This window comes from Procambarus clarkii, chromosome 25 (genome assembly GCF_040958095.1).
Source record: "Procambarus clarkii isolate CNS0578487 chromosome 25, FALCON_Pclarkii_2.0, whole genome shotgun sequence".
Taxonomy (NCBI): Eukaryota; Metazoa; Arthropoda; class Malacostraca; order Decapoda; family Cambaridae; genus Procambarus; species Procambarus clarkii.
In genome coordinates this window covers 12286643-12300745 of record NC_091174.1, presented here as the reverse complement: position 1 = coordinate 12300745, position 14103 = coordinate 12286643, and the positions used below count along the sequence as shown (strand labels likewise).

At 35.2% G+C, this 14103-nt stretch overlaps 2 protein-coding genes across 10 annotated transcripts in view; both read right to left on the bottom strand.

The window, feature by feature from the left end:
* The window catches only part of LOC123756497 (85/88 kDa calcium-independent phospholipase A2), a 61230-nt gene extending 57484 nt beyond the window's left edge, over nt 1-3746 (bottom strand). For 3 of the 5 annotated variants that reach the window (XM_045739723.2, XM_069331309.1, XM_069331306.1), the window contains exon 1: nt 3609-3727. The gene's annotated coding sequence lies outside the window, so the exon portion shown is untranslated. Of the gene's footprint in view, nt 1-3608 lie in introns of all 5 variants that reach the window. The other 2 variants (XM_045739725.2, XM_069331307.1) reach the window with 1 other exon arrangement.
* Nucleotides 2635-14103, bottom strand: Hsc20 (iron-sulfur cluster co-chaperone protein HscB-like protein, mitochondrial). 5 transcript variants are annotated; one of them, XR_006772647.2, is made up of 5 exons: nt 13650-14094; nt 13254-13379; nt 10310-10437; nt 9909-10100; nt 2635-3899 (listed from the first exon to the last, which is right to left on the bottom strand). XR_006772647.2 is itself a non-coding variant. In XM_045739729.2 (4 exons), the coding sequence occupies exons 1-4, from the start codon at nt 14085-14087 to the stop codon at nt 9971-9973; spliced, it is 822 nt and encodes a 273-aa protein (XP_045595685.1). In that variant the 5' UTR covers nt 14088-14103; the 3' UTR covers nt 5884-9970. The 5 variants fall into 5 exon arrangements, 2 of the variants coding, with proteins under 2 accessions (XP_045595685.1, XP_045595686.1); XR_006772648.2 differs by lacking the exon at nt 2635-3899 and adding an exon at nt 5884-7638 and having other exon boundaries at nt 13650-14100; XR_006772649.2 differs by lacking the exon at nt 2635-3899 and adding an exon at nt 5884-8521.

Here is a 14103-nt window from a genome sequence, read left to right as displayed (position 1 = left end):
CTCTGGGAATTCTCATTATTTGATTATGTATACCTGACCAAATGTAAACTGTGTCAACAAAATTATTCGCACACCCTCCATCATTATGTGATGAAGTGCGAAAAGATACATGAAGTCAGAGACAATTCTAATTCTATAACCAATGTTCCCACGATGTGTAAATATTTCATTCGAAATGATCTGCTACCAGAAATTTTAGCCAAATATCCCCAGTTTGCTAACTGTAGGTAGTAACTAAGTGATTGTAACCAATCCACCGCTGCCCACTGGATGGGGGGCAGTGTGCAGGACGATCATATCAATTGTGACACCAGCTCTCCACATATGTCAGTTGCTTAATTTAGAAACTGTACTTGTGGTCGATCTCAAACCCATTGATGTGATGACTTATAGTGAATTTTGTAACTAGCTCATCAAGATTGTAACTTGCTTAGCTAAATGCATTGTGGGGTTCATTCCCTGAGCCCATTATGTGCTTCTGTAACCTTTTCCACTACTGCCCACAAGATAGGTATGGAGTGCATAATAAATGAACTAAACCAAAAGGTCCCCAAGCAGGAAGTATGGTACATTTTCAACCTCTCAGGTATGAACGAATTCATTCCCTGTCTGACCTTCTGCATGATCACTTTTAACAAATTTTTATCGGAATTAATAAATGTAAAAATCTTTTATATGCCATACCTAAGTATATTCAAAATTAATATAGCAGACAGAGTTACCAAGTACTATACAGCAGAAAACTATCTATACAGCTGCTAAATGTGCATTTTTGTTATTTTAGCTAGAAAGTTTTGTGGCATATACATGTGGTCAGAATCTAATGCCATATCTACCAAGGAATGTCAGTGTACCGTTTGCTTATGTCTTCATTAATAAAACTATTCAAGTAACCAAGTATAAAGAGCTATGACATGTTTAGAACTGAGAATTATATGTACAGGCAGCATAAAACATCCACTAGACAGTGTGACATGTAATTGCCACAATTAGGCTGGGATATCGATATATATATATGGCAAGTGGCTGCAGGTAATGAATCCCCAATGGTGAACAGTCCAATTTTAAGCTATGTGAACAAGAGCTGGGACATACTCTCCAACACTATATCTGAGATTGCCCTGTTATAAGTGACTTCAGACCAAATGGCATGAGGTACTTTGAGCTCTGTAATTACTTTATACACTCAGGAATATTGAAAGATATTCCTGTGCTGTACCCAGATTTTGCTAGTGGAGGCCTGACATTTCATGTTAAGAGGCCTGACGGCTGAGTGGACAGTGCTCGGGGTTCATAGTCCTAAGGGTCCAGGGTTGATCCCCAGCAGAGGCAGAGACAAATGGGCAGAGTTTCTTTTACCCTGATGCACATGTTCACCTAGCAGTAAATAGGTACCTGGGAGTTAGACAGCTGCTACAAGCTGCTTCCTGTGGATGTGTGTGTGTGTGTGTGTGTGTGAAAATTAGAATTAAGGACTTATCCGAAATGCTATGCATGCTAGTGGCTGTACAAGAATGTAAGAACTCTTTTACTGTATATATAAATAAATAAATAAATAAATAAATGTTCTCTCCTGATTTTTAGTCGAAAGTTGATTTGTTTTTGTATTGAGGCAGGTATTTTCTCCCCTAACTCCATGTATGACTAACTATTCTGTGGGGTCCGTCTAATTACCTAAAGCTACCCAAACTTACTCAAAGCTACCCCCAAGCTTCCTATCATTACATAAGTAATGAAGAACTATGATGTATTTACTCACTATAATGTTGGTGCTGAATGTAGAACATGAAGAAACAGATTTTTACTCTTGAAATAATACAAGTTTATAATGAAATTAGACAAAACTAAGTGGCAGGTGACGCCACAGAAAGTCGACGCTCCAAGCAACAATGTTGTGGCTTTGGGTAATTAGATGGACCCAATTTTGTTATACCATTATGAAATGGACCCAATTTCGTTATAAAATATTATTTTATAACGAAATTGGATCCATCTAATTACCCAAAGCCACATCATCACTTGGAGCATTAACTTTCTGTGGCGTCACTTGCCTCTTAGTTTTGTCTAATTTCATTATAAAATGATATTATTTCAGTGTAAAAATATGTTTTTTCCTGTTTTACATTCAGCACAAACATTATAGTGAGTAAATACACCGTAGTTCTTCATTTTTTTACGTAATGCTAAGAAACTTTGGGTAGCTTTGAGTAGATTTGGGTAGTTTTGGGTAGATTTGGGTAATTAGACAAACTGATCCTGTGAGATGGGAATATTAGATGAACTTATAGCTAGTTTTTTATCTACACTGTGTAATCTTTCATATAAAATATGGTAGCAGCACATTGCTGTGTATACCTAAGTTTGTTAATAAAAAGTAATAAAATTAATCAAGCAAGATGTATTTTCAAAACTTGAGCCAATGCATAAATTTAATTTTTTAATGCTTAAGTTGCAGGATGCAGCGGTAAGCATAGTTAATCCACAATTGATTACCCTCAAGTTCATTTAATGGGCATGGTGGGACATTTTGGCATGTTTCCTTACACATAAAATATGCAATGCATTATAATCTAGAAGAGAATGGGGAAATTAAAAAAATTAAGAACTTGATTTCAGGAAAGGAAAATATGGAGAACTTAGTAAGTTTTTTTTAAAGAGCAAAGTTTATTTACAGCATTTTAAAAGCATAACACAGTAATCCACTATTTTAAGAATTTTGTTAAATATTCAGCATTTACATATTTTACTTATACAATGTATAGTATATTTTTGTACTGAATTTGTTTATATTATTCTCTCTCTGTTTACTACCTTAGGTGTTTAATAAATACCTTTAGTGACATTAACCCTTAGATGACTCACCTATTTCAGTCTTACATTGTGTTATACAAGACAAATTTTTGTTTACAAAATAAACTAAAATTCTATAGTGTTTTGAGCAGAGTTGATTGCAGATAGCAATTGAAGCCATTTAAGGTTTAATTGGTGTCATTATGTGGTTGGCAAATGTAAGAACATTTGCCACTTATATATAAATTGTTTTCCATGTTACTTGAAATCTATGATCTAATATAATGTTAGGTCTATCTAGGCTATGGGTTACAAAATGGAATATGGACCAGCATGATTTGTTAAAAGCTGTGGTCTCCGACGTGGCACTCAACTTTTATTCTATAATCGCCCTATACAATTTTCTGTTAATTTATACGTCCATTAACCTGAACAACTCTGCAAGAACCATCCTGTCCCCACAATTGTAAACTATTATGGTTTTTGAACACACATTTTTAGAAAAATTTGAATTTTGAATCTTTAAGAGTTTGCATGCATATTTATTATTATAACACTTTCTACGTCATTAAAGGTTGAAAAAACATGAATACTGAAACTACGTTTAAAAATGTCTTGGAAAATCATGTACATAATGGGCCATTTCTCTGTTCCTTTACACGTAATATATTTCCTCCTGAATCATATTACTGTTCCTTAAAAATATATATAAGCCAGATCATCCGTGTGTTATTGCTTGTAATATTAAATTAAAACAAGCCATGCGTGAGGCGAAAAATGTAATAAGTGAAGATAAAGGTGGCGTGAACAAGCATCACCTGACTGGTGTGTTGTTGACCTGGCGCAGCAGACGACACCTCACTGAGCAGTGTTCCTGTGCGACAGCTGGAAGTCTACCTCTGACGTCACCTCTGTGATCAGTCTTCCTGTGAGTCAGCGGGAAGTGTACCTCTGACGTCACCAGAGTGCTCAGTCTTCCCGTGCGTCAGTGGGAGGCCTCCATGTGGCACCAACACCTTGTCTGGTTATCCTCAGAGTCAGCGGGTCATCCACCTGTGCGGCCTCCGTCCTCAGGCCAGGCTCTCTACCGCAGCGCCCGCCCCAGAGACCTGTTCATCAATTAAACATACTGTGTAATAAAAATAGGTTTGTTCTTATGAAACACAGACAAGGATCAACGGTTTCAAGCTCAACAAGCCACAATGTAGGAACATAACACAAGAGTATACCCATAGGGTTATGAACCCATGGAACCGCCTACCCGCCGAAGCTGTAAATGCCAAAACATTGCTGCAGTGTTAAAATCCAGCTTAAAAAAATCATCAGGACAAATGAGGGTACCTTTGACACGCCTCCGGCTTCCTGTCCTCGTTGAAGGCACTAGGGTGTTAATGGCCCTCAGGTAAATTCAGGTACATAATATACAATAATTAAATGTTTAGTTAATCCTAGATTAGGATAGGTGCTTAGGGTCTTCTGGCGATTGTGTTCATAGCACATCGGTGAAGCATATACTGCAACCTATACTCAGATCAGGTTCGTTAAAGCAGCGGACGATGTAGGTGAAGCATTTAATGAGTTGCGATTCAAACAGAGGTCATCAGTGAAATATTGTTCAAGAAATGTTCAAATATTTATTGCAAATTGTGTGTGAACCGTATTTTCATTCATAAACAGTTAATTGAGTTGGGGAAATTGATTAATGAGCATTTGGCCTTTGTTGATGAGGATGGGTATGTGGGCCTGCGGGCTGCTCCAAGCAACAGCCTGGTGGACCAAACTCACAAGTCAAGCCTGGCCTCGGGCCGGGCTTGGGGAGTAGAAGAACTCCCAGAACCCCATCAACCAGGTATCAACCAGAACTTAAGACTGATAATGTTTGATCATTTCTCAAAAAGTGCCTCGCTGATGACCTCAGTTCAAACCACAATGTTGTAAATGCTTAATCCATGTACTTCGAAAACGAATAATTACCAACAGAACCTAAACACCTAGCCTATGCCTAACTATACATAGAACTTTAATATATAATAATATTATTATATAACCAAGAAGAAAGCTATTTTTAATACTGTTAAAGCTGATCAATGCATCGTGGAGGATGGCTGCAACTTTAAAGATCTTGTCCTTGGTTTGGTACACCTTTGTTCACCTAGCATTAAATAGAAATGTAGTGGTTAAACAAGTATTGTGAGGTTGCATCCTGGGGACTGTCAATAGTTCAACCAAGACAAAACCTCAATTCAAGCCTGAAGTATATTCATAAATACGTTACTATTAGTTTAAAATTGTGGCTTTAGTTTGTCTTTTAATATATTTTAAAGTATAAATTCATTTAAAAGTAGCAGACAAAAAAAATATATTTTTGAAAATATTATGTAATGAAGGTGGGAATGCCTCCTTAATTTGCTTTTCCAGGTGAAATTATTGATCGTTCACTTTCTTTAGTGAGAGATGAAAGTTTGTGTTCACTTCCAGTTTCACATTATGCTGCCTATTGTGTTTGTAGCTGCTGTTCTTTTTAGATCCTGTTTCTTTACCATGCTTTTTGGGTGTTTGATGATTATTGCTACCAGAGGCAGCTAGATACCTGGTTGATGGGGTTCTGGGAGTTCTTCTACTCCCCAAGCCCGGCCTGAGGCCAGGCTTGATTTGTGAGAGTTTGGTCCACTAGGCTGTGGACCAAATAGACTAGGCTGACTGTGGTGGTGGTGGCTGTGGACCAATAAACTAGGCTGTAGCTAGTTTATTGTTCTGCCAGAACAGCTAGTTCGGGCTAGTTCTGCCCGAAACGCTTTGCGTAATAGTGGCTTTAGGCATTGTATGTACTAGCTCTATCTATAAATCGATCAAATTTTGGAAAATCTCTTATATGTATGTACCTTACCTGAATAAACATTTATTTATTTATTGTGCACCCCCATACTCATCATGTGAGCAGTAACACAAAAAGGATTACAGAGGGTACAAAAGGTCTTTATCACACCTCAATGAAGATTAACAAATTCATCTATCCTTCACACCTTATAATTACAGTGTCAACTAGTTACAGAGAATGTGCTTTTTCAAGGGCTATATATTTACAGTAAATCATTATACATTAATGGTAGGTTTTATTGCTAATACATAATTGTTTGAGCAAAGGAAATATTACAGTCATAGGGGAGCTGCTGTTTGTTATTACTGTATTAGTCTTCACAATACACTACTGTACTTGTTTCTTAATCTCATGTCATATATCTACTGAAAGTGAAATATGGAAACAGTGCAATGATTTCAAGTATTTTATTCTTAGTAATAAGATGGTTTGCCATTTCATATAACGTGCATTTAGATTTATCTCTAACTGGCTCAATTTTTACTACAGTCCAAGATAAAGTGATTGAGTGTGTGTCCCTGTCTTTGTCCACACACTATACATTTTACTTCATCTAAATCACTATACAAAGACCAAAGAGCCAAAGCTCAACCCCCGCACACAATTAGGTGAGTACAAGTCGAACTGCCAGAGACACCTGTAGCCAAGTCTTACTTGAGCTGTGACGTCTGTTAGTCTGCTGATTTTATTACTTGCCCCATACACATGTTTTACTTAACACATTTCATTGTGATGCTTTTTGGATCTTCACAAATTTCCTGGTTTGATTCTTAAGGGGTACTAACAGCATCTTAAAACAGGGAAGTTACTGTGAATATCTGAGAATACATTACCTAAAAAAGTTTGCTGGTCTAGCAATATTATTTGTACCCAAAAGCAGATAGTCTTTTCTTATTAGTAACAGCGGTACACACTTTTCTGATATTACAAGTCGATCTACTTTTAAATATTGAAGTGTACACTGTCATTGTTTCTCTGAATACAACATGTCAGTTTCACTTGATAGTGGTTTACTTGATAATGGCACTACATCTGTTGATATGCTTGTTGGTATTTATCGTGTTACCTGGGTAACTGATAAATATTAACTACTGTACTGTATAAATGTAAATGGTCTTTTATTATTTGCTGCTTATCTTGATCCATTTTTTAAAGAGTTGAGAAACAGTAGAACTGTCTATTGTAAAGGCAATACTAAACCTAATTTTTTATGATGCTGATTTATTCTATTAACTTGAACCATAGATGGTAAGGAAAACAAATGTGTAAAAGATATTGTGCAGAATTCCACCACTTCTTCAATTCTTGCAAATGCGCTGCGGTTGTTTTTAACACAATACAGCTAACTTATTTTATCAAAATTTCCAAATACTGTACAACTATTAACCAGAGATTCCAGTAAAATATTCCAAAAAGTATCTGGATATTGTATCCTGATGGTATCAGAAACCTGGAAGTCAGAACAAATGTCATCTTGAGTGAATGTGGCCATCTTGAAACCTGGTTGAAAGTAAAGTTATATAACAGTTACTGTTTCAGTTTATATGGTTGCAAAGAATGGAACCTACAAAATGCTTAGGTAGGTAAGCTGAATTGTGTGTGGTGTAGCAAATGTTGGATTACACGTAAATGGTATCTAACAACTGTATTTACTAACCAGACATTTGGGTATTAATAGACACTGAGTACAGTATCTATATTACAGTGAGCACAGTAAACAATTTGTGATATTAGTCATATAACTGTAAGCTGGATGTTAGGCTGTTGGTAAAGTCATTTGTAGAGTGAGGTCAAGAGGAGAGTTGTCTCCTAATGGTGTTTGTCTTCTGCTGGGTGTCTTCCACCTTTTATATATGGTTATGACCAGGATCAAATAAGAGTATAGAAGATAACAGATTTCTGATTGGCCACTTCTGTGCCCTGTGCTCATCACAAGTGACCACGGCTGCTCCCAAGCCCTTGTTCTTTTCCTGGAAGAGTGATTGTAGTGACTAGAGGTATGTTACAAAAGAAATGTTTACATATTCTAGATGTCCATCCTTGCACTCATTACAATCACCTACCTAGCCTGATGTCCACATATCCACTTGAAAAAATAACTCACAAATTAATGTTATCCTTTTATCTAAAGGGAATCACCCATCTAGTAAATAGCATAAGTTTTTCAGACACTTGCCACTCAAATTTTGCCAGAAATATTAACTTGCTTGTAAGAAGAATACTGTACAGCTTAAGAATGATCCATGTGTATAAATGTTTTATTACATTCAACACTTGATTTATACAATGACATTAGAAATATGAATTAGTAATATACTGTATATATAATGATATAGTTATTTAATTAATTCATTTTGTCAGGGGACAGGCATCCAGTTTATACATGCAGTACATGTTAGGCTTATAATGACGTTCTCTCCCAGGGTCGAATTACTAACCCTTCCCTGGATGCAACCCTACAACAAGCTGACTAACTCCTGGGTACCTATTTACTGCTAGGTGAACAGGTGCATTAGGTGTTAGGAAACATACCCAACCAATTTTATTCCACCCAGGATTTGAACCCAGAAATCTCTATTATGAGTTGAAAACGAACCCAACTGTACTACCTAGACTCTCTTCGGTACAGTAAAACAATGTATGTTTTACAGCTATTTATTAAGATGATGAAAACAAACATGAATGGTTGTTTGGCAAATGTATCCTTAAATGCCCCCCCCCCCCTTAAAAAAAAAAAAAGTGAAGATAACCACTAATACAGTATAAAATAAATAATCACGATACAGTATCCACTTGATTTAACGGCCTATATGGGGCTGTACCCAGGTTGTTATTTCCGGGGCTCCGGTATTTCTGAAAGTTGTTGAAGTATTAGTAATATTTCGAGTAACATTCAGGTAAGATATATAAAAATAAACTAAAATGAAAAAGTTCATTGTATAATTGCGTTCCAAGTTAGTTCCTGTGTTAGTGCCCATTCTATCACAGGTTACAATTAATAATTCCTTCATATGACAAGTTGGATCACACAAGTGGACCACACAACAAGTGAACCATATTAACCAAACACCTCCCTCCCTCACTGCTTCTATCCCTCCCTGCCTCTCCCCCTCAATGCCTCCATTCATCAATCACTGCCTCCCATCTCTCCCTCAATGCTTTCGAAGTCGGTGGCCTGCATTCCATGCCATGCTGATACCAAAACAAACCCAATACCGACCTACGGTTATATCGACCACCAGACCGATATCTGAGGCTCCAGATACCAGTCTCCCAAACCAGTCGTTATTACTGGCAGATCGGTATAAAAGAGGCCGTTAAATTGAGTGGATACTGTTGAATTGTAGGAACATTGAAGGTTAACTTATTATTTTGTTTAAACATGCTAGAATACTAATGTTGGGTTAAAAGAAAATATGTACAGTAGTATAAAATAAATTTAAATACTGTATATGCTAAAATTAAAAATTGTTACAGAAAATTATATACATTTTAGCCTTATTTTACAGTATATTCAAATTGAAAATAATATTTCACATGTTGCCATTTATGTGAAATATTCTTTCACTGTGAAGATAGTGTGCTGCATTTTTTTTTTTATAAGTGTGATAAGTGACAGGTGCCTAGAAAAATATTTCTAAGTTGTATACTAAAATGTTCAATTCTTTCCCAGTTTAGTAAAACTGCCGCATGGACCCAGTACATGCTGCTATCTGTCAGCAACAAAATCAAGTGTCATGCCTAGCAGTAATAGCAAAAATAAAATGAACAATGTGTATCACATTGTGACATGTTGTCTTAGTATATATGTAAATTGTAATTAAGAATACAATATTAAAGTTGATCCACAAGCTTACTGGCCTCTTTGTTATTGGTAAAAACTATGTACAGTATATATGATTTCTTCATACTTAAGATTATTTCACCTTATGTTATAATTATTAATTGTAAATATGAAAATGGCTTTATTTAGTACACATGTTAGTAAAGATGAGAACAAAAAAAATCAATGCAGGGAAAATATAAATACAGAATTTGTTGTTGCAGGTTATAATGCAGTACCCGTATCAATTCCATAATATGTATATTGGTTTTATTTATTATGATATTTATGTATTGTGAACACTATGAACTGGGTATTGAGTTTCTTGTAATATATTACATCCCCAGATAATGAGCATTTGTTTATTAAAATGTTGAATGATATACTGTAGACAGAAGAAAATTGTATTTTTCTTACTAAAAATGTAATGGAGCAAAACACTTCTGGGGTGCTGCAGTGAAAAGGTTGACTAAAACTATCTAGTCAAGGATTCCACGTTCCCGCTCATAGTCCCGAATCTTCTCATAAATATTGTAATAATATTTTATCTTGGCAACCACCTTTCTAGCTGTTTCTATATCATTCCTTGCAAAAGCAACATCTGCTTCTCTGAAATACAAGAAAATTATGTCTAAATAACTTTATAAAAAATAATTGTTGTTTTAAAGAACAGTAAAACCATTGTAAACTATTGTGTAAACTTTTGCCAACAGGCAAATTTAAAAACAGTGCTAACATTTTCTTTTAAATTATAAGAAAATCGAATGCCCTCAAACATTAATGCACATATTAATATCAAACCTTCCCACAAATCATACCTCAGCAGTTCACTTAATATTTTTTGGTTGCGCTGACCAATGACTTGCACAGTATCTTTGTCTTTTGCATTGACCAGCTCTTCATTTAGTTCCATAATTTCCATTAAAAATTCTTGGTCCATAACTAGCTGAAACAAGGTATACAATGCTTTAAATCTTCGCAAATAATATTTAAACACAATATGCTTCTACATTTGACCCACTACCAAGACCTATCTCTCAATCTCTTAAAATACATACACAGTAATAAAATGTGATTAATGCTACAGTATTTGTAAAACTTATCTTTCCTCTACTTAAACATTTGCTTATGTGCCTTTGAAAGATAAACGGAAAACCAAAATCTTTACGGCTTGATATACAAATAAGTTTTGTTGCTTACTTTACACAAACCTTGTTATATTAAGGGTGAATCATTTAATATTAAAAAAATTTTAAATTTAATATTTTACATTTTTGGCACCAGAACACTTCTACCGTATATATCTACTACCTAAAGGAATACATACTGTACCTTCAAATGAGCAGAATATTTTCTACATTTTGAATAATTTAGTAAAAATTTTGTAAAAAAAAAACAAAGGAAGGGAAATGTTTAAGATAAATTTTATAATAAAAATGTGAATTTTGTAGTTAATTCCCATGTACAATAGATTAACAGACTAAATATAAAGGAACAATGAACTGTAATCAAAATTAGATCAATTTAAATCTATAGAATACACTGTTATGGTTTGGTGGGTATTACAAAATTTCAGCAGGGTCTAAAAAAGAAATATGTTAAATTGTTCCTAAATTATTTTTATTTTTCTGCACGAGCAATTGGTTAGGGAATGTAAGATTTGAGAGTGAGTGAAATCAACCAAATTATAATAAACAACATACAGTACTTGCAGGGTCTTAGCCACCAGAGTTATGTTTCTAATGTGTAGATCCTTTTCAGAATATTTGCCTGATATATTGCTTAATCGCCTAAATATATGCATTTATGCACAAGCTAAAAAAAAAATGTTTATTAATAAGCTTACTCATACACTACTACATCTGTCCAAATAGATATGTAGCTACAGAATTTTAGATTAAAAGCTACATATGTTCATCTAATATTCCTATCACATATGGTTTATCATACATGGGATATGAGTTAAGTGTACTAGCCTCCACTAGCAAAACTCTGATTGGGCTATGATGGGATCTTGAGGTATCAGAGTGAATTAAATAGTTACAAATTCTCTGGTAATTCATGCCAACTGGTAAAAAATGGTTGATAATTTAGCATTCACTAATATAATATGGAAGTGTATCAACCTCTTTTCCAGAGAAGTAAAAGTACTGTGTTCAGGTTTGGAAGATGTGTTACCTGCAGTTACTTGCTATTGATAATATCCCAATGTATTTTTGGCTATTATTTTTTTCACACTGGTGGTTGCATATTGATGTATGTACATGTAGTTCTTGTTTCTAAACATGTATACAGTATCATATCTTGATAATAGTTTTCTGCCCTTTGAACATTTGTGGTTTCTATCAGACCTGCCTGTGTTAACACAAACTAACTGCCTATGTTTACATAGGTATTTACATGCACCTATGTAAACATACACAATATTTTTTTAAAGTGCTAACGTAAAATGACTATAGCTTCCATTATGCCTAAATATAATTACAGTTTCCCATGGTCAAGGGCAAGAAGCCTTGAATTATTAAGGAACCCCTAGGCCAATGATTGATCTTCCTCAAGAGATATTTGGGAAAATTTGAATTGGGTTACGAACTTTGCCTCGGGAAATGAGTTTGTTGATATGCGTATGGGCCGACCTAGTGCTTGGTGGCACAACGATCGTGCCTCAATTTACCAGTGCCTTCCACCTAGTGACTATCGTGCCTGAATTCTTTGTAAAAATTACATTTTTTTCCAGATTTTGGGCTATTTGAACATAAAATTTGTTATTATATATCTCACCATGGGTCCCAAGAAAGCCAGTGGTAAGGATCAAGCCAAGAAAATACATGTGAGAATGACTATAGAGGAAAAACAAAGAGATCATTCGTAAACATGAAAATGGTATGAGGGTTGTTGATGTAGAGTAGAGGATGTCTCTTCCACATTTATTAAGAAAATGTGTGCAGTATGGGAAGAATTGCAAAGTTTTGCTGAAAAGTGTCACCCAAATCAAGCTGTATCAGGCCGTTGTGTTAACCTTTTTAATGACAATATGATGTCTCACTTGAGACAATTGTTACAATGTAGGGAAAAAAAGTGTTGCTAGACAGGTTTTTAGTGAAAAAAACAAGCAGTGAGCTACAAGCAGGTCCTAGTGGTATGCAGGCAAAATGTGCCAGTGTGTGTACCCCAGAGAAGTCATCACTGCCTGATGATATAATGGAAGGGGACTCCCCCTTCCAAACAGTAACACTTCTCTTCCTCAGTCTTCCATACGCCAACAAAAATCATAAATAACAGTAAGTAAAAATGTACATACTTTAGTACTAAAGATTTGGGTGAATTAAGTATAAAATTTACTTTGAAGTTAATTTTTTGGGGAGTCTGGAATGGATTAATTCAATTTCCATTATTTCTTATAGGGAAATTCGCTTTGGTTTACAAATTTTCTCCTTACGAACAGTCTCTGGGAACGGATTAAAATCGTAAGTTGAGGAACTACAGTAGTATATACTGTACTAGCTCTATCTAGAAATCCAACATTCTGAATGTAACTTAATATATATGTCCTTTTACCTAAATAATATTTTATTTATTTATTATTATTATTTATTTATAGTACCTATATACTGCTTAGTGAACAGAGGCATCAAGTGCAAGGAAACATCCTCAAACGACTGTCCTGCACATGTATAGAGCCCAGCACATTTCTGTTGTGAACCATCTACACTGACCATTGCACTATGATGCACTATGATTATTATTAGCCCATAAAAATACCTGTCCTTCATGGAGTGGTTCTCCCGCCAGATCAAGTAGATACACAGCACGTTCCACAGGATGCTGCAAGACACGATATGCCTTATTAATTGCTGATGAGTGCTCCATTGCCATTTGATGCTCTTTCTGAAAAATTTTGTATAAATTATTTTTCTAAAAACGGCATACATCATGTAAATAGGATCTAGAAGATTACAAACCAAATTAAATTATCCTGAATGATTAAATGGAATATATTGTGAGTTAAACAATAAAACAACTAATTAGACAATATAGGAATTCATTTAAAAAAGTTAGTGCTCTTGACACCAGCCCTATGGCTCCAAGTCACATACAGTCATATATACTGTATTAGTTTGGGTTTTAAAATTTTAGTGTATAAAGTTTGGAACATACCTCTGCTTTTAGCGAAAACTTATCTGGGTGAAACTGAACTTGTAGTTTCCTGAAAGTCTTGGCTAATACTTGCGTATCAATATTATAAACTCTCTCAATGCCCATCAATTTAAAATAGTCAAGCTTCTTGTCTAAAGGTTGCAGGGTGTTACATGTCTCACAGAAGGGTGAGGAAGGTGGTAGTTCCGTCTCACAATTCCAACATTTGGCGAATATTACACTGCATAACTTCATAACAATGTTCAACATTGTGAACCGCCCACACACTCTTGTTAATGTACTAGTTCCAAGGGCCACGTCTTCTAGCTTTCCTGTGAACATAGGACGGTGAAATCTTGATATAGGTGCATATTTGAAATATGATACGGATGATAAAGTACCGATTAATGAGAACATTTTGTCTCGCTGAACGTGCAGACATCCCCTACACATCGCCATGTTTGTTTACCTGAAC